General features: G+C 35.8%; 1 protein-coding gene and 1 long non-coding RNA gene across 2 annotated transcripts in view; one reads left to right on the forward strand and one right to left on the reverse strand.

Moving 5' to 3' along the window:
• Positions 1-643: 643 nt before the first annotated feature.
• On the reverse strand, positions 644-21,642 carry IRAK1BP1 (interleukin 1 receptor associated kinase 1 binding protein 1). Its single transcript, XM_010998439.3, has 4 exons — positions 21,281-21,642; positions 10,712-10,777; positions 2,462-2,592; positions 644-2,354 (listed from the first exon to the last, which is right to left on the reverse strand). The coding sequence occupies exons 1-4, from the start codon at positions 21,593-21,595 to the stop codon at positions 2,084-2,086; spliced, it is 783 nt and encodes a 260-aa protein (XP_010996741.1). The 5' UTR covers positions 21,596-21,642; the 3' UTR covers positions 644-2,083.
• Positions 21,643-21,698: 56 nt separating this feature from the next.
• The window catches only part of LOC116154326 (uncharacterized), a 236,851-nt gene continuing 234,567 nt past the window's right edge, over positions 21,699-23,982 (forward strand). The window contains exon 1 of the long non-coding RNA XR_004138147.2: positions 21,699-22,570. This is a non-coding gene — a long non-coding RNA (uncharacterized LOC116154326). The remainder of the gene's footprint in view (positions 22,571-23,982) is intronic.

The following is a 23,982-nucleotide window of genomic DNA, read 5'->3' on the forward strand; positions in this document are numbered from 1 at the left end:
GAGGCTTTAATCTCTTAGGTGGAAACTAATTTTAGTTTTTTTGGTTCACTAATATTGCTTCTTATTAATTGTACTGAACATATGAAACTGATAAATCATCAGCTCTGCGTAGCAACTAACATGTTTTTGATTAGTCTTTTTGTTTTTTCACTGTTATAACAGAACCAACTCACATCCGAAGTCCAAAGCCAGCATGTGCTCCTGTGAGGTGGGACTGGTGCTCACCCACAGAGACACGGCTGTCTAGGGCTCGTTGCTGGTTGGGGTGCTGAAGCCAGAGCTCTAAAAGAGCGCCTGAAACAGAAATTTCCTCCTGCTAAACAGCTTATAGCAGGATCTTACTCTTTTAACAAAGCAGTACAAATAACCCCTCCTGAAAAGTGTCTGTTAACTCACCCGAGGACAGTGTTCCACTCGGATTAGCCACAGTGAATTCTAGTCTTTTAACACAGCTAAACAGGTTGAAGTGGTTTAGGCCACAATAGATTATGTGTAGAAACTGTTTTGCTACAAATATAATATGAATAAGATAGTAAGTGTCACTTTGATTAAACTAATTTACATAGTTTTTTCTGGAATGAGTAATAAAGCATTTGTCTCCCATATAATTTTATAATGTAGATAATAAATATGTCAACTCCCATTTTTGACTTCATAATTCATGTTTTTATTTTTATTTTTTTAGGCCAGTGAGAATTTCTCACTATCACATTTTCATCAAGCCTGACAGAGTTGGGATATCCTCAACCTACACTTACGAGGAGGACGTAACAGTATTTATGGAATATGAGGTATAGAATCTTAAATGAAAAATTATTTTTCTAGGTCTTATTTATTTACATTGAAAGTAGATGGGAATGGAAACTACATACTTTTGTAGAAATATGTTATAGGAAAGAAATATTGGGAAATTGGGTACCAAGATATATCAAAGGAAAAACCCTAGGACCCAGCTGTATGGTGGGGAAAGGAAAGCCTGTGCTGCGTTAACAGTTGGCTTACAGACAACACCTGCCGACGGGGTGTAGTGCAGCAGCAGTGACAGGCACTTGCAGTCACATTGCAAGCAGTCCTAAGGATCAGTATGCTCTCAGTGCAGAAACCTGCACTGTCCATCACGGCAGCCATTTAGCCATTCATGGCTTTCAAGTCCCTGAAATGTGGCTAGTGCAACCAAGAAACTGAATTTCAAGTTTTTACAAATTTTAATTTAAAAACTGACACTTGATCCAGTTACTAGGTTTTTCAAGTATGTCTAGAACAACCTGGGTGGGTGAATCTTTTTTCAACTACATTTGAGGAAACTTAAACACAGATCAAGTATTTCTGATGAAAATGTAATATCTGAATTGAGATGTAATATAATTATAATGTAATATAATATAGATGCTGTAATATAAAATATACACTAGATTTTGAAAAATTAGTATAAAAAGAATATAAAAATCCATTAATTATTTTTAAATATTGACTACATGCTGAAATGATAATATTTTGGATATACTGGATTAAATAAAACATTATTAAAATTAGTTTCAACTGTTTTTTACTTTTTAAAAAAATGTGTCTACTAGGAAATTTTAAATTACATATATGGCTTGCATTATATTTGTACCAGAGAGTGCTGGTATAATCAAAGGAGCCCTGGAGAAGACAGGCTTGTCCCTATATTGTCTTTTATGTCTGGCATCAAAATATTTTCTTAGTATATCTCATTATCCTTTTATCAAAAGTTACGTATTGCTCATTAATTTTTCTATTAAATGTTAAGAATCATGTTAATAACTGTGTATTTCTTCCTGTGGTAGAAATATAAAATTATTAACACATGCACTTATATGAACTGTCAGTATACAAGTATGTACATATAACACATTTATTTCCAAAGAGTATTTCCCATAGTAAGTTTGTGAGAATAGAAATTAAACGTTAAGTATTCTGTGGAACTATATTCAAGGGTTGACAGATTCAGAGGAGAAACACTTTTATATACTGTACAATATATATATTCCGAAAAAAGGAAACATTATAAAAAGTATAAAAATAGACAAAGATATGAATACAATGTATTTTGGTCAGAATTTCAGATATGTTTTTTTTTCTTCTCTTTCCCCTTTACTTCAAAAGTTACAAATACTCTGGAAGCAGCATGTATTGTTGCACTTTTGATTTTCTGTTGTACAGTTGGAGAGCTTGAGAGTCTGGGTGACTGGTGATCGTCTGTTTGGCCTTCCCATTCTTTCGTTTCTTCTTCTTTGATTAATAAAGGTTTTCCTAGGGTCTGGCCAACAAGGTTACAGACTCCTTGAGCTTTGCGCCATGCATTCTCCACAGCAACAAGACAGGCTTGCCGTCTTAGGAATTAAATGCAAAGATTATTAATACGATATTCAAAGAACAGCGGCACTGAATAGTTCTGTTTAATTAATTGATAATTTAGTTAAAGATGTGCTTAACTTACCGAAGATTCTCAACAGAACCTGAAGTATGATAGAACTGGGGCTGGCTGATGACAACAGAACTATCTAGCTTTTCAACCAGAAAGTTACAAATATTTTGCATTTTTCCAAATTCAGTAAATGTAATGCAGACCTGTAAATGAAATGACACTTGAAGTTATTTTCATGTCTGATGCATCATTTCAAATTTTGCTCTAAACGTGAATTAAAAAAAGTAAAGCCACATTACAATGAGGTCATTTTATAGTACGTAACAGGTAAGAAAAGCCTACTTGGTACTTACAACTATTTTGTCATTAAATTTATTTTTGCTTATGAATTTTATACTTTATCTAATATTGACTTGAATATTTTAAAATTAATTTTAAACCAGTCAGGGAGTTTTTACGAAAGTGAATGGAGGGTTTCCCCTTCAACTTTTTTATTTGGCTAAATTCTAACTGATAAATGTTTCACGACTCCTTAGTCATCTTTGCCATTAGGAAGCTTCCCGATTAGCAGTAATTACTTCATACTTCTCTGCTGTCACTGAGGTATGTTTCTTCTTCCAATAGTTATTTTCAGATCTCTTTGAGGAAGCTCATTTATTTCACTATGTCCTCTACCTTTAAATACACGAAAGCAGTTCTTATAAGACAGGAATACTTTAAACCTGTAATCTTAAAACTTTTTTTAGAAGAAAACTAAATCTTTTCTTCTAAGGTAACTTTACACAAGCTCAGTATGTAAAACAAAGGACAGGTACTGGAGAGCAGGCTGGAGTAGCAAAGAGAAAGAGGGGTGAGATGACCCCGAGTCACCTTGTACAACACAGAACAGTTGCCTTTTATCACGTTATCCAGTGAAGACTCATGTTGTTCTACCTGGTTTCAATATTTAGTAAATAACGTCTTTTATAATCAGTTTGTCAATTTCTATTTTTTAAAAAGCTGACTGGGATTTTGACTGTGATTGCACTGAATCTAAATACACATCAATTAAGGAAGAACTGATACCTTAATGATACCGAGTCTTTTAAATCAGGAACAAGGTGTGCTTCTCCTTCTATTTAGGTCTTTAATTTCTTAGCAGTGGTTTGAGTTTTCAGTGTACAAGTTTTTATATATTTTAAAAATCAGATTTGTCCCTAGGTATTTTGTATTTTTGATGTTTACTAGTTCTGATAGATTTCTGGAGGTTCCATTAAAATTTCTACAGCAATGATAAAAGACACTTTTACTTCTTACTTTCCAGTCTGGATGTATATTTATTTCTTTTTCTGCCTCACTGCACTGGCTAGCACTTCAAGTACAATGCTGAATAGAAGTCATGGAGTAGATACCTTTGTCTTGTTCCTGATTTTAGGCACAAAGCAATCAGTGCTTCATAGATAAGCATGATATTATTCGTAGATTTTTTCATACATTCCCCTTTATCAGTTTGAGGGAGTTCCCTGCTATTCCTAGTTTGCTGAGAATTTTTATTAGGAATGAATGTTGGATTTTGTTTTATGTTTTTTCTTCATGTATTGAGATGATCATATGGTATCTTTTTTACTTTGTTAATATGATAAATTAGACTGACCAATTTTTGATTCTGGCCATTCTAGTACGTGTGCAGTGACATTTCATTTTTGTTTTAATTTGCATTTGCCCAATAACATATGATGTGGAACATCTTTTTCATATGCTTACTTGCCATCTACATATCTTCTTTAGTGAGGCATGTGTTAGGGCCTTTGGCTTATTCAAGTATTTTTTTCTTACTGTTGTGTTTTAAGAGTTCTTTATATACTTTGGACAACAGCCTTTTAAAGTAAGTGTGTTTTGCAAATATTTTCTCTCAGTTTGTGATTTTCTTATCCTTCTTCTGATATTGTCTTTCACAGAGGAGAAGTTTTTAATTGTAATGAAGTGCAGCTTACCAATTATTTCTTTCATAGATCATGCCTTTGGTGTTGTGTCTAAAGAGTCATTGTGATACTCAAGGTCTTCTATGTTTTCTTCTGTTATTTTCTAGGAGTTTTATAGTTTTGTGTCTTACTTTTAGGTCTACAATAAGGTCTGTGTTAATGTTTCTGAAGGGTGGGAGGGTGTAGATTTGTTTTTGTATGTGGATGTTCAGTTGTTCCAGCACCAACTAGTGAAAAGATGATTTTGCCCCATTATACTGCCTCTGCTCCTTTCTCAGAGATCGGGTGATTATACGGAGTCTTCCTTCGCACTCCATTCTGTTCCACTGATATGTCTGTCTAGTCTTCAAACACTATTACCTTATATTGTTTATTGTAGCTTTAGAGTAAGTCCTGAAGTCAGGTAGTGTCGTTTCTCCAACTTTGTTCTTCTCCTTCAGTATTGTGCTGGCTATTCTGGGACCCTTGCCTCTCCATATAAACTTGAATCATTTTTTTCAATATCCTCAAAATAACTTACTGGGATTTTGATTGCGACTGCATCAAATCTATAGATCTAGTTTGGAAGAAATGACATCTTGACCATATTGAATCTTTCTATCCATGAACATGGAATATTCTTTAGGGGGAGGGGATATAGAATGGTAGAGCTCATGTTTAGCATGCACAGGGTCCTGGGTTCAATCTCCAGGACCTCCATTAAAAATAGTAATAATAAAAGAAGTTCTTCAGAACGAAAGAAAATAATATAGATCAGAAACTTAAATCTATATAAAGAAAGGAAAAACATCAAAGAAGGAATAAGTGAAGGTAAAATACTTTTATTGTTCTCATTCTTAATTGATCTAATGGATAACAGTTTGTTCAAAGCAACAGCAACAATCTATTCAATCATGTCTGCTTATGTATATTTCTTACATATACACATGTATGCTAGTGTGTGAGTGAAATGAATGACAGTAATGACACAAGAGATGGGAGGGAGGAATTAGAATTATTTTGTTATTATAAGGTACTTACAAAACCCATGAAAAGGTACAGTGTTATTTAAAAGCAGACTTGAATTAGTAGTAAATATGTATTGCATAGTTTAGGGAAATCACTAAAAAAGCTTTAAAAAATACAACTGATAATGCTAAGAAAGGAGAAACACAGGAATCATGAAATACTCAATTAAAATCACAAAAGGCAGAAAAAAGAGTGGAAGACCAAACTAAGAAAAAAGAGTAAGGGCAACAAATATAACAGTAAAGAATGTGGTGGATATTAATCTAACTATATCAGTAATGCTTTGAATGTTTGATCAACAGTCTAAACATATCAATTAAATGACAGAGACTGTCAGAGTGGATCAAAAAACACTGCCCAACTACACGCTGTCTATGAAATAGCCACTTTAGATATAAAGACATATATAGGTTAAAAGTGAATCCACAGGAAAAAAAAATCACACTAACGCTAATCAGAAGAAACTAAGAGTCACTACTGTAATTTCAGACAGAGCAGACCTCACAGCAAGAAGTTATTGGGGGTAAAGAAGGGTATTATGTAATGATAATGGGGGCAATTCTCTAAGAGACATAACAATCCTTCACATGTATGCCCCTAACAACAGAGTGTCAAACTGCATGAAGCAGAAACTAATGGAACTGCTAGGAGAAACAGATGAATCCACTATCACAGTTGGAGTCTCCAAGCCCCCTATCAGAAATAGATCCAGCAGGCAAAAAATCACTAAGGACATAGCTGAACTCAACAATACCATCAACTGACTGGATATAATGGACATCTATAGGTTACTTCCTCCCAAAACAGAATTCTTTCAAGCTCTAACAGAACCATCACCAAGATAGAACACATTCAGGGTTTGGGTCTTTTGAGCACGAGCCACCTGTCCCACTTGCTTGGCCCACTTCTCTGCTAAAAAAAAAATCTAGGCCAAAACATACATTAACTAAAGAACTTTTAACATTTGTTGCAAGGCAGTCCTAATGGCAACAAATTCCATCAATTTCTGTTCGTGTGAGAAAATCTTTATTTCTCCTTCAATTTTGAAGCATCATCTCATACTGTAGAGAATTCTAGGTTGGGTATTTTTTTCCTTTCAACATTTTAAATATTTTACTCCATTCTCTCCTTCCTTGCATGGTTTCTGAAGAAAATTCAGACATAGTTCTTATTTTTTTCCTCTACAAGTAAGGTGTTTTTTTCCTCTTGTTTCTTTCCCAATTTTTTCTTTATCATTGATTTTCCACAGTTTGAAAATAATATGCCCAGCTATTGAGTTCTTTTTTGGGCATTTATTGAGGAAATTCTCAGTCATTACTGTTTCAAACATTTCTTCTATTCCTCCCTCTTTTTTCCTTTTGGTACTCCCATTATGTGTATGTTACACTTTCTACAGTTGTTCCACAGTCCTTGGATATTCTCGGTTTTCTTTCTTTGTTTCTTTTTTCTTTTTTTTTTCTTCCAGTTTTTGTTCTTTTTGCTTTTCAGTTTTTGACGGTTTTTTTTCTTCTTCTTCAGTTTTTGAGGTTTCTATTGTCACCCTCAAGCCTAGGGATTCTTTCCTCAGCAGCAACCAGTCTACCATAAAAAGCCCATCAGAATCATTCTTCATATCTGTTACAGTGATTCTGATTTCTACTATTTCTTTTTGGGTCTGAGGATTTCAATGTCTCTCCTTATGTTGCCCATGTGTTCTTGCATAGTGTCTACTTATCCATTAGAGCTCTAAGCATATTAATCATATTTGTTTTAAATTCTCAGTTTGACAATTCCAACATCCCTGAGGTTGTATCATTCATTTGTAATAAGAGCTAGGCTAATTTGTTACAGTCTGGATTCTATTCTGGATTTTCTTTTTCTTTTCTTTTTTTTTTTTTTTTGATGTCTTTTGGTTCATTCTGCTCCCTTGCCATATCCCTCAAGGACTTTGCATGTTTTGTTTTCCTCTTTGATATTGCCACAACCTATTCTTTTTTGACCTCTTAAGTCTCCCTGGCTTCTTTGTTCCTGTCTCTGAAGAAAAGTGAACAGGGCTTTCTCATTTTAATGGTCCTTCAGGAAGGCATTCAGGGAATAACCAAATAAGGACACAGGAATTTAAGACTAAAATTTTGTAACGTCCCTGGAATCATATGTTCAGACTCTAGTTATAATGAGTTTCTTTGCTGGGATGTTAAGTAGAAAACCTAACTGATTTCTAACTTTGCTCGATTCCTGAGAGTGAAGTTCACCAATTCTATACTCTCCTTCTAATCTCTACTTTCTGAAACTCTGACAAATTATTTCTATCCAAAGGACAGTCTATTGAGCATGTAAATCTGAGATCATTAAGAGCTAGTCATGATATCCTTAACTTGACTTCCTAGTTGGTAAGTTACCAAGAAATACTGTAGCCATATGGGGTTTATATTTTACATAAATAATTAGACAAGTCTTAGGATATACTGACATACAGTTTTACGGCAACATTGTTGGTTAAGGTCATAGCTGATTAATGCTACTGAATATTTCTGTTAATTACATAGGTGGATCCACTGATGATCAAATCAGAAGGTGACATAAAGCTGATAGGACTAAGAATAAACACTGTTTGATAAAATCAAGATCTAAAAAGATCCTAACAGGCTGGAAATATAGATCAAATCTTGTGGGTAAACTTTTACAGAGATAAATGTAAAATCCCACACTTCATTTTTAAACAGCAATAACAGAGTATAAGGTAGGAGAAATATGATTTAAAAGCCACATGTGAGAAAGACACTTTTTGTTTTAATCATTAATTATGACTGTAAACTCAACAGAAGGGAACAATGTGATGCAAGTGCCAAAAAGTTAGTTCAGACTTTTGTGTGTTATTAGAAATAAACATTCCAGAATAAGGAAGATAATCATCTTTCTTTAATATGGAACCACAGTTAGGACACTATAGTTGTAGATGCCTTAGGAGGAAACTGGTTAACTAAAGAGTTTGCTATATAAGAAATGACCAAAGAAACTGGAGATTCTTACACTTGGTGAAGAAAAAAGTAGCATCAATATGATACAACTTAAAGTATGCATTTCAAGGAAGAAATATTAGTATTGTTCTTGGAGAGGTACACTATTATAATGGATGAGTACTCATGAGTCAATTCTGATTTAATGTTAGAAAAGTTTGTATAGATTAGATGTCTGAAAATGGAATTGGCTTTTTATGCTCATACCTATTGACATATAAAATATTTCACAACAAAAATGAAGAGTTAAAAAAAGATTAAACACCTGACACATGGAAACATGCAAGGAAAAGGAGGGGGAAAACTACATGAGTGGTTATACTTCTTTCTCCATTTAACAGACTTCTAATTGAATGCCTATATTATCCCAGGCTTTTAAAAATCCCTCCAAACACTGAGATTATAACGAAAAAAACACGAGAAGTGAAAAGAACAGAGAAAAGAATGGCAAAGTCAAGGTTTTAATCCAGCTCCCTCTCCCCAAACATACCACTTACCCACCCTTAAAGAAGTCATTCAGGTAATTTCTAACTTTCAATATTCTTACCTTTAAAATAAGGAGAAGCAGCCGGGTAGGTGGGAGGTTAGAAAGAGAACCTCTAAAGTGCCTTGCAGGATGAAAATTTCAGATACTATGTGAAAAGCAATGTTTTACCATCTAATCTTATTCTATATATTTAACTATCCATGAGAATATTGGTATAAGTTAGACATTAGGATTTAATGTTCACTACAGCTATAGCCACAAAGCCACACGTTGTTCTTTATGCATAGGTTGACATACTTTGCACCTTGTGACCCTCCTGTCCTGGCCTCTACTGGTGCTGACTTAAGGGCAATGATGTTCTGGACTGCATTATGTAAGAGGTCTGGCTACCAAGGAGCCCTATATAAAACATAATTAGCTTCTTTCCTAAAATTTTGAATACAAGACAATAGAAAGGTAAGTACAGAAAAGGAAGAGGAGCAGAGTTCAGCCAAGTCCTCATGTAAGCCATGTCTTACAACAAGCACACATTGTGTAGCTGGTGGGTCAGTCCCTAGAACAACCCAGTCTGAAGAAATGTTCCAGTTTTCCATGAAGCCTGGCTGTGTGTTTGCTGGAACTGTTTCTTTTCCTCCTTACTTCCTGGTGCACCCCCACAGCAAACCCCACTGACACGTGACCTGAGCCCACCTGTGTTCACTACATCCTGAAGTTCCAACAGGTAGTAACTACTGGGAGTGCTAGACCAACTCCCAGCCTGTGACCTCCATAATATCAAATTTTACCAGACCACTCTCCACGCTGTTTGGAAAGGTACTTTTTGGTCCCCCATGCTACAGAATGACATTTGCCAAATGGATCCCTAAAATCCTCGTGAGTATTTTTAAAAATGCCTTCAGATAGTTAAATTTTAATTGGAGAAATCACAAAACTATGTAAGTAAGTATTGGGACAACAGTGTGTTGTGGAAGAGGTAAGAAGCCAGGATTCTAATTTCCACTCTAAGTCTTGTAATACGATCTTTGACAAGTCTGAGCCTAAGCGATCTAAGCCTATGGTCACATCCTTAACGTTAGAAAAGTAATATATTGTCTGCCTGAAGGTAAGACTAGGTGATTCTCTGAGGTGATTCTACCTCTAAAGATTCGCTGATTAGACAAACAAGATTCCACTACTCTAACACCATTTCTGTTTGCTTCCTGTGGCAAAAAAGCAGCATGGACTAAGCACAGACCCCAAGATGCTTGGAATCAGAAACAGACAGCAGTCTTGTAACTAACCACAACTACGTGTAACATACTCTGATTTCATAAAATCCTGATCATAAAATCTTTAAGAATAAGCAAAAAGCTTGGCAGTTGTAGGAACTGAATGCTGTCATTAATTGACTGTACAAAAGTATTTTATTCTTTTTAATTTATGCAAAGGTTGAGGAATTTTTATTTTTAAATAAGCCTTAACATAACACAATAAAATTGCATTGTGAAACAAAAGAATGTTGAAAAGTGTTTCAATTCTTCATGCTATCACTTTATTAGTTTGCTTTTTATTAGGAGAAGAAATCTCTCTCCTGTAGTGTTTCCTGCGTAGTGTTAACATTACTAAAATTTTATTCAAGTGGCAATTAGATGCTACTTCCCCCTTGCTATTTTTAATCCATTTCAAAACAATTTCTCTTAAATCTCATTAAATTTATTCTGAAAGCTCACCCAGCTATGTTAACACCAAAAAATGATTTTGAGAAAAATGATCTTTTTTCAATACCATGAGAAGCATTTCTCCTATACATTGAGTTTAAGAGTAAAAATAAATGCAAATTGTCCCCGCAAAGTCATGCTGTTTCCAATTATTTGTTAAGGTAAGTACATACCTCTGCTTCCATGTGATAAGCACTTTCTACTCTTTTAAAATCCTTTGTCACAGTTACATTTTCTGACTGAAACAGAAAGTACAAGAGTATGATTACTAAATGTTTGGCTACTAAAGACAATTACGCTAAAACATAAAGTAGAAACCTGAACTTGTTAAAATCAGAATGACAAAGTACAAACAAAGAACTGGTTTGCCTGGTTTTAAAGCCTTAAACATAACATAAAATAAATTCAGAAATCTACAAATATTTGCTGAAAATTTCATCATAATTGTCACTCCATTTGTAGTAATTTTTGCCTTAGTTTATACAAAAAGTATGAACTTAGGGTGGTATATATACGAGGAATTATTTGTACATAAAGGATTCTGAATGTTGTAGGAGTATTAGAGTTTTTAAAAATGTTTAATTTACAAATAATACAAATTTACTGAGTATCTGTAGTATGCAACTTTGGGCAAGTTACTCAAGTTTTTTGAGGCTTAGTTTCCACATTTATAAAATTAAGTTATACTACATAAAATTACTTTGACGATTTAATGAGACATTGTAAATAAAGTGACGTGGAAGGCACTCAGCAACGTAGATGTTTATTATGATGTTTCCTGAAATACTGGACCCAAGCCAGTCTATTCTTAGAAAAGGAATATTAATGCTCTTTGAGTCTCTGGGTAAATAATACAGGGTACATAATTCTGACAAAAAAGTTAAATTTCTCATTTACTTTTCAAAACTGTTTTAAAATTTATTGAAATGAATCATTGACCTACTTTCATCCTTGGGGACAGGCAGAACTTCTATTTTATAAATTTTTATATCTTTTAAAATATATACTAAATAAAGATTATTATACCCATTAATGATTTAATTATAAGTTATTTTTTAGGGTATGTAGCTGCACCTGAATTTTAGGATATAAATTAATTTCAAGTCATTTCTATGATCTGGGAAACTCTAAAGAGCTTTAACCTGAAAATTTGAACTTAAGTTCCAATTATAGTTCTGATGTCTGTCACTAACATGAAAATATTAATGCATCTTTTTAATGGTAAAGGTAATACCTGTTCATTGTAGAAAATTTAGAATACAGATAAGTATAAAAGAGTAATGTATATACTGCTTGAATTTGAAAACATGAAACTTGAACTTTTCTGTCATTTAATATTCTTTTATGCATGTAAACACATCTTCTATTTCCTTGGATATCTCATTTCATATTTTTCCCCTCACTTCACTTGATAAATACATATAAAACTTCTGACTGAAAAATTATTAGAGAAATAATACTAGGAAGGGTAGCTGAAAAGAAAATATCTTTTATTGTTGCAGTTAACAGTGCTACTGTTTTTATAAAAATAACATAGGCTAATTAAGGAAAATCTAATACTAGAGAAAAGAGCAAGGAAAGTAATTATTGTCTCCAAACCTTTTTCAGTAAACATTTAATTAAATCATCTATCAATGCATATAAACATATCTAGATCTATGTACAGACTTTTTCATAAATGTAATTGTATTATACACACTGTTCTGTAACCTTTTAGTAAACTTTTTTTAGAAAAATTTAAAATCTACAGCAGAGTCGTCAAGACAGTACAGAGTTCTGTATACCCCAGTTTCAGGTATCTCTGATGTTGTCATCTTACATTACCATGGTACATCTGTCAAAACTAAAAAAACAACACTGGTACATACCATTAACTAAACTCCAAACTTCACTTGCATTTCATCAGTTTTTCTATTAATGTTCTTTTACTATTCCAGGATCCAATCCACGACACCACATTGCATTAATTCATGTCTCCTTAGCTTCCTCTAATCTAAGAGAATTTCTTAGTCTTTTCATGTTTTTCATAACCTTGAAAGATTTGCTCAGGTATTTTGCAGGATATCTCTCAATTTGGGTTTGTCTGATGGTTCTTTCTCATGATCAGACCAGGCTTATAGGTTTTAGGAAAGAATACCACAGAGGTGAAGTGTCCCTCTCATCACAACATATCAGGGGGTACACGATATCCACGTGACATCACTCATAACGTTAACCTTGATCACTTGGTTAAGGTAATGCCTGCCAGTTTTCTTCACTGCAGTTACTGTTTTTCCCTTTCCACACTTTAACTATCGAAGGCAAGTCACTAAGTCCAGCCCATATTCACTCAATATATACTACATTATTTATTTTTTTGCATAAATTATTCTAGCTTTGGCTATTGAGGTTTCTTTCAGGTTGGCTCCTATATCCCCTTGACATACTACCATCTTTTAATTTTTTCAGTACTTCCTTACTTTGTGGTGCAAGATCCGACAGGCTCATATGGTGGTCTCCCTGCCCAGCCCTACAGTCAGCCACTTTACTAAGAAGTTTAGCATCTTTTCTTTGAGACTGGTATTTGGAACCAAGACCTGGGTGTTGAGAATGTGCATCACTACTCAAGTGTCATTCCTTATAGGTCCTCTCAGTGAACAGAGTTTGATAATGTATGTACATGTTCAAACTCACATAGAAGTACATACATTATCAAACTCACATATACACAAATACCTACAACTGTTTCTCTATCCAGCTGTATATGTACTAAGCTAAACATGAGTTCATATTGGTGTTTCCAACTCTAATTAAGAACCACAGAGTTCATTCTAACCTTCCTCTCTTACCTATAATTTTCCTCTCCAACAGTGAGAAATCTGGCTCCGATAACCCACCAACCACTTATATTTCAAGCCTAGAATACATATAAAGCAGTTTCAGAACTGTTAGCCAGTAACCTGTTGGAAAACAAATTTACCAACAAGAGTATAGTGTTTATGAATCGTTCATCTTTATCCTTAGTTTCTAGTAAAACACAATTTTCCAGACTTACTTAGGATATGCCTCTCACCTCCCACCCCCACATTCAGTGCAGTTACATCATTATTTATAATAAAGTGAGGTTCATTTGTCACAATCTGGATTCTGTCCTGGAATTGAACCTTTTTTTCTATTTGCATACATTAATGTTCACTCTTTGTGATTTATAGTTCTATGGGTTTTGACAGATGTATTCACCACTCTAGTACCACACAGAATAGTTCTTTTGCTTGAAACGTTCCTCTGTGCATCTCCTTGATATGACTACTTGATATGACACTTTCCCATCCAACAAACCCTGTTAACCACTGATTCATCAGTTTTCCCTTTCCAGAATGTCACATGAATGGATCATAAAATAGAAACCTTTTTGGATCTGGCTTATTTCACTTATAATATGTATCTAAGATTCATCCACATTGTTCTGTGAATCAATAACTTGCACCTTTTTGTTGTTGAGTAATATTCCAATGCATGGATGTACTAGTCATCCAGTCCCCTGCTGAAGACATCTTGATTGTTTCCAAGTTCTAAAGTTTTAGTTTTAGCGATGAATAAAACCGCCATAAACGTTTGTGTGCAAATTTATACGTGAACATAAGTTCTCAAATAATGTTGAGGATCTGTTCATGTGTTTACTTGCCATCTGCATATATTCTTTAGTGAAGTATATGTTCAGATATTTTGTGCATTTTAACTGAGCTACTTGTTTTCTTATCATTGAATTGAGTTCTTTATATATTCTTGATGCAAGTCCTTTATCAGATACATAATTTACAAATATTTTCACCCAGTCTGTGGACTGTCTTTTTAAAAAAGACTTCATTTTTTCAGAGAAGTTTTAGGCTCACAGCAAATTTAAGTGGAAAGCACAGAGATTTGTCATTTGCTTCCTGTGCCCACACATGCACACCATTATCAACCTCCCCCACAAGAGTGGCGCAATGGTTACAGCTAATGAACCTATGACACATCATGATCAACCAAAGTCCACGGTTTACATTAGGGCTCATTCTTGGTGCTGTATATTCTGAGGGTTTGGACAAATATATAATGATATGTACCCACCATTACTGTAGCACACAGAGCATTTTCAGCACCCTAAAAATCCCCTGTGCTTTATCTCTTTATTTCTCCTTCTGCCCCAACCCCTGATCTTTTTAATGTCTCTATAGTTGGCCTTTTCCAGAATGTCATATAGTTGAAACAGTTCAGTATGTAGCCTTTTCAGATTGGCTTCTTTCACTCAGTAACTTCCATTTAAATTTTTCCATTTTTTATCATGGCAGGATAGCTCATTTCATTTTGACATTGAATAACATTCCGTTGTCTGGATGTATATGTCTTTATCCATTCATCTTCTGAAGGACATCTTGGTTGCTTCCAAGTTTTGGCAACTAGATTGTCTTTTCATTTTCTTAATGATTACTTTCACAAAGTAAAAGTTTTTTAAGTTTGATCAAGTCCAATTTATTTTTTTGTTTTCCATGGATTGTGCTTTTGGTAATGTGTCTAAAAAGTCATTTTCAAACCCAAGGTCACACAGATTTTCACCTTTACTTTCTTCTTTCTTTATGTTTTACATTTAGGTCTACGATCCATTTTGAACACATTCTTGTATGAGGTGTGACGTACACGCTGAGGTTCACATTTTGCACATGGACATTCAACTGTTATGGCACCAACTGTTGAAAAGGTTTTCCTGTCTCTACTGAATTGCATGTGTATCCCTAGTGCTGTTCTTTCTGAAGAAGAAAAAATTCTCAGAAGTAGTAAAATACTTCTTTAGTTTATCCTAGTGATTCTTAGAGCAAATTAGTGTAGTTTGAAAGCAATATATGCAAGACAGTTACCTTGCTTATAAATGTAGTTACATAGTTGGTAAACACTGAAATTCCAAATAATATTATAGGGATTGGGGAAATAAAAACTGCCTGTTGGCAATCAGACTGAGAAGTTTTAAGCAAAATATAAATGCTTTTCAACAGGACACAGACAGAAACAAAGTTTCTAACAAAAACTAACTGAACTGCAACAACAAAAGTGATTAACGTTCTTTCTCTACTTGATTGCTGCCTTTATGTAAGCAAACTCTAGCCCAATTTTAATCCTCTGGGTTTCCTATGAAAAAAATGAATACAATAGCCAATCACCAAACTGCCCCTACTTCACTGTTCCTTCCTTAGAACCACTCACAGCACAAGTCCAAAACTGTAAGAGGTCCCTCCTTATTCCTCCTTTCTGAAACACTCCTAAGGTTTTTTGAGATGCATTCTTTGCCACATCATGCTAAATAAACCTCAATTTGTTTCACTGTAGATACATTCCTGGTTGTGTTTAGCTAGGGCATCCTACATAAAGTATGGGATTTTTATTTACCTATAAAGCAGTGGTTCTCGACCAGAGGGTGCTTTTCCCCCTCACAGAACATTTACTAACGTCTGGAGATAGATTTGATTGTTACAGTGGGGTAGGGAGAGTACACTGCTATGATGTAGTGATTGGACAGGGTGAACAAATGTCCCGGTTTACCAGGAAATGACGGAGGTTCCTAAAACATGGGGGTTTCAGTTGTAAAGTTGGGACAGTCCCAGGTAAACTGGGACAAGCTGGTCACCTTATGAGCAGGGCTGAGGAATGCAGCTAAATATTCTACAATGCACAGGACAGTCCCTCACAACAAGGAATTATTTAGTCCAGGATGTCAGTAATAGTGCTGAGACTGGGAAATCCTGCCATACTGGGTATGCACTGAAAAACATTAAAATATACCAGCCTAGTCTATTAAGTTTTCCCAAGTAAGCTACTGAAAAGCTACTTTATATTTAAATATAAAGGACAGTTTTAAAAGACAGAATGGTCAGTACAAGAATAACTATATTAAATCTATGAAAGGAGCAAAGTAACATTTTAAAATAGCCATAAAAACCATGTTATTGTAGAAAGAGCCTTACAGAGAGAGGCTAAACAAAAGAAAACCATAAAAGGTTACAGAAAAAAAGGTTTGAATAAATGGACTAGAACAAACAGTGTAAAATCAGCAATTCTCCTGAAATTAATGTATGAACAACGCAAAATATGAACAGATCTTCAACTTGTAGAATAAAATGTAGACTTTTCCACTGTCTGGATTTTCTGATTGTATCCTCATGATGTCACTGAACATGCCCCTTGCAAACAGGAAACCTTTTCAGTAGAAGAGCAATGAGGGGAGAACTTGCCCTACAAGTGTTTTACAAAGATATAATAATTTAATGTTGTACTGATACAGGTACAAAACAAGGTGATCAAAAGAACTAGAATTCTGAATAAAGAATGTCTGAATATTGCAAATATAATACCGGTAACATTTCAAAACAACAGGCACAACAAATACTATGAAGTCCTCACGTCATACATTCTGCCCCTACTCTCTGCGCAGTAACTCTGTGGTTCAGGGTAAGCCCTGACAGGTCTAAACCATTCAGGATTATCACATCTAACTTGCCACAGGGTTAGGTTAAAAAAAAAAAAAAAAGCAATCCAAATCTAATCTAATTAGTACGTGACATTTCCCTGGCCACAAAGACAAGTTTTGGTTGTCCATTTAGAGTGAACACAGGAGTTTTTATTTTTATGTGGTTGCAGGAAATGAGACCTATGAAGGGTCCCTAAAAATTCCAGGAAATATTAGTCAATGGCTATACAGCCTCAGACTTGGGAAGGACCCAATATGCATTACACCAAAGGCAGAAAACATACAGAAAAGATGAATGAATTTGGCTAAAAAAAATCTTTAAAATTTTGAACATTTAATACTGTAAACAAAGTTACATGGCAAATATGAAATTGGGAAAATTTCTGCAGTATATGAGAGAGGTAGAGTTATTGATAATCTTAATTTTTATAAAGTTCCCATAAATTAATAAAGAAAAGACAACAGAAAAATGGGCAAAGTATTGTGAACTGGCAGTTTACATGAAAAAAGTTTAACCTCAAATGTAAAAAAGAAAAAAAGCATAAGAAATAACAGTAACTTTTTTTGATTATTGAATTGGCAAAGTTAAAAATTCACTGTGCCAAGGATGTATTTCTAGTGAAGATGTAAATGCATCTTCCTAATTTTTCATGAGCCTTAAAAATATCCATAAGCCATGAATTAATATCAAAAGAACATAATTAAGAACATGTAAAAATACCTAACAACAAGAATATTAATTTTGTCACCATTTTTAATAATGGAAAACTGAAGCCAACTCATATATGTTCAATCTGTTCCTACTACTCCCCATCTTAATTTGGATGTACTCAGGAACAGGCTCTGAGACAAGGATTTGAATACAAGCACTTAATTTTTAAGTTGATTCCAAGAAACACCAAAGCAGAGTAGGAAGAGAAACAGAGAGCAAAAGAAAGCCATTAAAGGGTATGTTGTCAAGCAGTCCCCACTGTGGGCAACTGCAACTCATTCCGCAGAGAAACTCTGGGTGCTGGGGTAAAACACATGCCTCAGAGTTATCCTGCCCAAGGTGAGGAATCTGGGGTCTCTGTCCAGGCACTCCCTTCAGCTGTTAGTTGAAGGCTGCTGGAGCAGGGGGAGGGGATGTTAATTTTCTGGCACCACTGGCTGGCCGACCTGTAGGTGGAGTGAATTCCTGCAGCCGGGGAAAGTTGTCAAAGAATTCACAAGTGTTGGAGGATGAAAGCTGGGCCTGCACGCACACAAACGTGAAGTGCCAAGGGATACAAAAATGGGGTTTTGACAGCATCTGCTACATTCTCCACCTGAAACTCGATTACCTGCTGCCAACACAATAAAGCAGCAACGTGTTATGGTGGTTAAAGAGCATGGGCTTTGAGGTCAAAGTTCTTGACTGGACTCTAAACTCTGTCACTTCCTACTTGTATGACCTTGGGCAATCTACCTGCCAGTAATCACTGCGGTCCTGAGAGTTCTCATCTGTAAAACAGCAACTGAAATACCACACTCATATAGTGGGAGGGAGTATCAAATGAGATAACATTTGTAAAAGGTCTAGCAATAGTAAGCAGTTTTTAATTATCCATAATACCCAGCCCCTCAGTATGGCACACAAGGCCTTCCTCCATGCTCTGCCTACAGCTTTCTTCTTCAGTTCTGTCTCTTCATCCCTGTCCATTTTCTCCAGGCACGCGTGTGTCCTAGTCCTACTGAACTGCATCAAGTGCTCTGAACACACATACGTGCTGCGTTCTGTGTGGAACTGGAATGCTTTCCCTTCAGTCACTGTTTAAGATTTGACACAAATGTCACTTCCATTATGAAATCTTTCTGGAATTCCTCATGTAAAATGAGCATAATTTCCTTTCTTAATCTGCTGTATTGTAACACGTACATACTTTGATCACAACACTACACATTAATCTATTCCTATAATGAGACTCCTTCAGCACAGTGCCAAAGTTTTACTCATTCTCTATTTCTGATGCCTAGCAACATGCCTGAGGCATTCATTACACAGCTATCAAAAAATCAATTATGAACAGGCAAATATTGGAGTTTACAGCCTATGAGGGGAACACAGAAACCAGAAAACAAAATAATTACACATTATGTTCAAGCTATTTAAAAAAGAACAGTGATAGGGAATGTTTAATAAATGTTTGATGGTTGAATAAGTAAATACTACTTAGAACTTTAAAATATTTTTCCATAGAAACAACATTAAAAATGAGAGTTATGCCTTCCCACGTAAAATTATATATGACTGTAAAACTATATATGATCGGTAAGAGAGCTGAACTAATAGTTTATTCATTTAGTTCTTCGTTCATTTTTTTCTTTCATTCATTTCAAAACCATTTTCTAAGTACACATTATGTGATGTGTATGAAACATAACCCATGAATGCAAAGCAAACAAGAGATAAAATGGTCTCTGCTCCAGAGAGGTTTAGAATATGGAGGAGAGACAAGTAAAGTGATAAACACAGAGTGGTATGTTTTATTAAAGGTGGGGAAAGGAGTGTGGGATGGCAGGGAGTGGTGTTATGTTAGGAAAGGAATGCCAAGGAGGTGAGCTTGGGCTGGTTTTCAAAGGCAAAAAAATGGGAGTCAGTCAATGAGGGGAGAGAGATGCCAGGAGATGACAGAGTTAGGCTCCATCTATTAAGCAAAGGACTCTGGGATATGAGGGGCCCTTTAAGCAGGGGAGTGATGTTTATAAACCCATATTCCAAAATTTAAAATGAATAAAGACTTTGTGAAGACCCATTATAATTCATCCTTGAAAGTAATATAAATGGTTTTTTGCATTATCTACTGAACAAATTATTTACCTGATTGCTTTCCTCCATCAGCAGAGATAACTGGGAGATTACTGACCTTTGTATGTCTTGCCTTGAACACTAAGTCTTAATGTAATTACTGTAAGTTGACCATAGTAATTTATTTTGTTTTACATACTAGAAGTTACAGTTATGTGAGCTTAGTATACATTCTATGGAATTAAGGATTAGTTATGTTTTTCAAGCAGGCCTGCAGCAATGACAGCCATTTTTGTGAGAAAACATTTTTCTATATGTTAAACTGACTTTATTTACATTATTTATAATTAGCATTTGAATTCTTCAAAACTATAAAATCATTTCGAGACATCTAGTCCAAATGATTTTTAAAATAACTCTATGTTTATAAATGCAGTACAAATATTTTTCCTCCTTAAGATAAAGACTTGTTTTGGGGGGTGTGACATTTCTAATAATAGACTGGAAGCTCTTTTATGAACTCAGTGTTAGGGTACATAAATCACGTAACTCTAGCTGTTAAGAGTTCTGTCCTGTAAAATGAGGGGACCGAGATGGTTGACCCATTCTGTACTTTCTAATTTTCGTTCATTTTAATTATCTGCAGCCTAGGATAGTTGGAAGCAACATAGATTTTGGTTTCAGAAATACAGGAGTTCATATATGGCCCTGGCTGAAATTCAGAGTATTATTTAACCTCTTTAAATCTGGAAAACAGGGCCATTAAAATCTGTCTAACACAACTCTTGTGTGGATTAAATAAGGCTGGTTTATTATTTTTTCCTTCTTAGAAACAGGCTTAAGGTAAGATTTCTTTAGTGATCTGTGTTATGGACATCTTTGGTAAGTAGACGTATCTCCCATATGTGGCATCTACAATATACTGCATTAATTTTTTTTGTAAATTAAAACTAAAAAATTTGGAGAAACTTTTTGAGTCTATAAAAAGAAAATGGGTGCAATTTCCCCCACACGTTACTGTTTGTGAAAAATACTGAAAAACCACTTCATGCAAAGCTTAACATGGTTAGGAGGAAGCAGGCCGTGATTTTCACTTGCCAATTTCGCGGTGCAACATAAAAACAAATCATTAGTGTCTAGCACACCACTTAGGCAAGCATTTACAAACCTAACGGTTCAAGTTTAACAGTTCGTCAGTTCATGGTTAAAAACCAAATTACTGCAGCAAATATCGCCGAAAAACTCCCACTCAATCTGCATTCCTTTATTGTATAAATCACGGCGGCAAATAATTACTTTCCTCTAGAAGGACGGGCCAGAGAGTCACTCTGCCAGGTCCTTGAGCCGAGCCCTGTTACGCCGATGGGACAAAGGTGTCCCAGACGTTCAATACCCTGCACGCTCCCAACCCCCGCCCCAGGGGCGCGTCCCGGTCAGCACCCCGGTCTCCGGGTTTCTGCAGTCGGGCTCCAAACACCTCCCCGGCGGAGCTCTCACCTGCACGCCTTGCTGCTGGAGGGTCTGCGTGATGTAGTCCAGTCGGCGGCAAACGCTCTTCTTGGCCTCGGCCGCCGCCTCCTTGGTGCTGCTCACCCGCACCGCCACCTGCGCCCGGTCGGGGCTGGCAGACACCTCGGCTGTGCCGCTTACGTGCACCTCTCGGCTCGAAGTTTGGGCCTGCGCTGAGGAGAGAGGGCGGCGGAGGGCGGATAGCGTCTCTCCGCCCGAGACTAGATTGTTCTCTCGGCCCCGGTCAGTCCAGGGAACCAGTTCGACAAACACCCGCGACGGAGGGGCTTGTTGTAACGACATAGTGATGGAGGCTGGGTTTCCATAGCAACTCAGAGCCGACGGTGGCCGAAGGGGCCCAAGCAAGGCAGGGCTTTCTCCCGCGCGGCGCAAAGAATGCTGGGACGGGCTTGCCGGCCCGCGAGCTTCTTGAGGACACGAGCGAGAGACTTTGTGGAGGATTTTGCTGCATCTCCTTTACAAGTTGTTGGCTGAGCGCGTTGTTCTGGTTTCTAACTTGTTTCTTTACGGCCTTCAAAAATCGTAGCGAGTTTTCTCTGCGGCCTCCCTCTTGGTGAACCCCACCTTTCCATGCCCTCCGTGTTTGCACCTTGCCCACCTCGGAAGTTTCTAGAGGCCCGCCGGACTCTTTCGTGTTTTCCAGACGCCGGTCTGCGATTGTCTTTATTTTTGTCTGACTTTACCGGTACATTGGGCACAGCTTTTTTGACCCCACAGCGCCATAGATAACGAGAAATTTCTATTGGAATGAACTCTTATCAGTTTTACCTTGGGAGTTTGTGATTCCTGGAATCTCAGTTTCATAGTCTCTACAGCCGTATTGATATGTTTCACATGTGCAATGTGGTTATAAAGTGCTTGCCGTATGGAGAGCGGAAAATAATGGATAGCAAATAGTAGTAATAGCTAAAGCTTTGGCGTCATTTCCAGCCCTCTCGAATTTTCTGTACAATTGCTGGAATGGTTCTGGCCTTGACTATGGACAGGAGAAACTCAAGCGGCATCAAAGCACATTCTACGTGGTCATTGCAGGCCCTGTACAACTTAGGTCTTGTCTGTGCCCTTCTTCAACCCAGTGATCCCCCCATTAAGTAGATTTTTTTCTTACCACTGGAATAATGAAATAATGATCCGTAAAGTTAGCCCTACTGTCTGTCCGTGAAGGAAAAAATCTTTTTGGATAACTAATTAAAAAAAAAAAAAAAAGGACAACTGTTCTCTTGAAAGGAGTCTGAAAAAGCCAACTGCAACCCTCAGGTAGTTTAACAGTTTTCTTTTCTTTTTAATTAGTGAGATCATTCAACTAAAACAGATGGTAACCCCTTCCTCTTTCATTTGGCTCATTATTGGGTAGTTTTGTATATGTTTATCTTGATGTTTATTGTTGACTAAAAATAATTGTTAATTGTTCTTTAATTTATTATTTTAATTTAAAAGCTTTTAAAGCTTTCCCACTATAATTTTTTTTTTTTAAAATTTGAGTCACCCGAAATAATGTTACTTAAATTTGGTGGAAAATTCTCTTTCCCTAAATGATAAATGTGGAACAGTTTTAGTCTCCAAAATGCACTATTGAATGAATGCATGTTATAAGTAAAACAAAACAAAACAGTAAGAGCTTTAAGTGCATATGAGTACTTAGGATTTGATAAAAATAGATTTCAAATAAATGGAAAAATGAGGAAGTGGTACAAGGATAATTCGTTGGCTGTGTGAAAAAAAGCATTGCTCTGGGTCTTATATCATGCACTAAAAATAAAATTCAAATGAGACAAAAAAAAGAATAGGAAGGAAACATGGGTGAATATAAATATAATTCTGGGAATGGGAAGGACTTTAAGCACAGTGTTAAATGCAGCAATCATAAGGAAAGGTCTGAACTAAAACAACTTAAGTATATAAAGCAAAAAAAAGTGTGTGTGTGTGGGAGCAAATAAATTGTGAAAATATTTGCATGACAAGCTAATAGGTTTAATGTTCTGAGAAATCTTACCAGAAAAAAAAAAAAAGAAAAATGGATAATGAACACAGAGGCAAATCATTGGTCAGCCAGGGCTGCTATAACAAAAGACTACAGATTGGGTGGTTGAACAGAAACTTGTTTTCTCAGCTCTGGAGACTGTAAATCCAAGATCACTGTGTTGCCAGGTTTAGTGTCTCTTGAGGTCTCTTTCCTTGATTTGCAGACAGCCTTCTCACATGGCCTTTCCTATGTGTGCAAGCATCCCTGGTGTTTCTTCCTCTTATAAGAATATCAGTTCTATTGAATAAGAGCTCTGCCCTAATGACCTAATTTAACCTTAGTCTTCTGTTTATAGGCCCTATCTCTAAATAGTCATATTGGGGGTTAGCACTTTAACATATGAATTTGGATCATTCAGCCCATAACACAAGCCAATAAAACAGAACTATTAATAGTCTATAAAATGAGAAAAAATTTTTATCCTTACTTAATAGTTAAAAATACAAATTTGACCATAATGAAATATCCTTTTTATGAATTATCATTTTTGGAAAATGTAAAGGCAATAGGAAGGCGATGGAATAGATGAAAGTAATTTTGGAAGAAAAATGGAATAGTTAGTTCATGGTAACAGAACTGTATAGTAGATAAAAGAGAAGTGATAAACCAAAGCTGACTGAAGTTTCCAGTCTGTGTAACTGGGAAA

Source organism: Camelus dromedarius, chromosome 6 (assembly GCF_036321535.1).
Source record: "Camelus dromedarius isolate mCamDro1 chromosome 6, mCamDro1.pat, whole genome shotgun sequence".
Classification (NCBI taxonomy): Eukaryota; Metazoa; Chordata; class Mammalia; order Artiodactyla; family Camelidae; genus Camelus; species Camelus dromedarius.

What these genes read in the sequence shown, in the direction of transcription:
- IRAK1BP1 (XM_010998439.3), bottom strand. Translation starts at nt 21,595, where the DNA reads ATGTCGTTACAACAAGCCCCTCCGTCGCGGGTGTTTGTCGAACTGGTT. An exon ending in TCCAGCAGCAAGGCGTGCAG is followed by an intron (nt 10,778 to 21,280) that starts GTGAGAGCTCCG and finishes TTTCTGTTTCAG; the next exon opens with TCAGAAAATGTAACTGTGAC. An exon ending in CTTATCACATGGAAGCAGAG is followed by an intron (nt 2,593 to 10,711) that starts GTATGTACTTAC and finishes TTTCATTTACAG; the next exon opens with GTCTGCATTACATTTACTGA.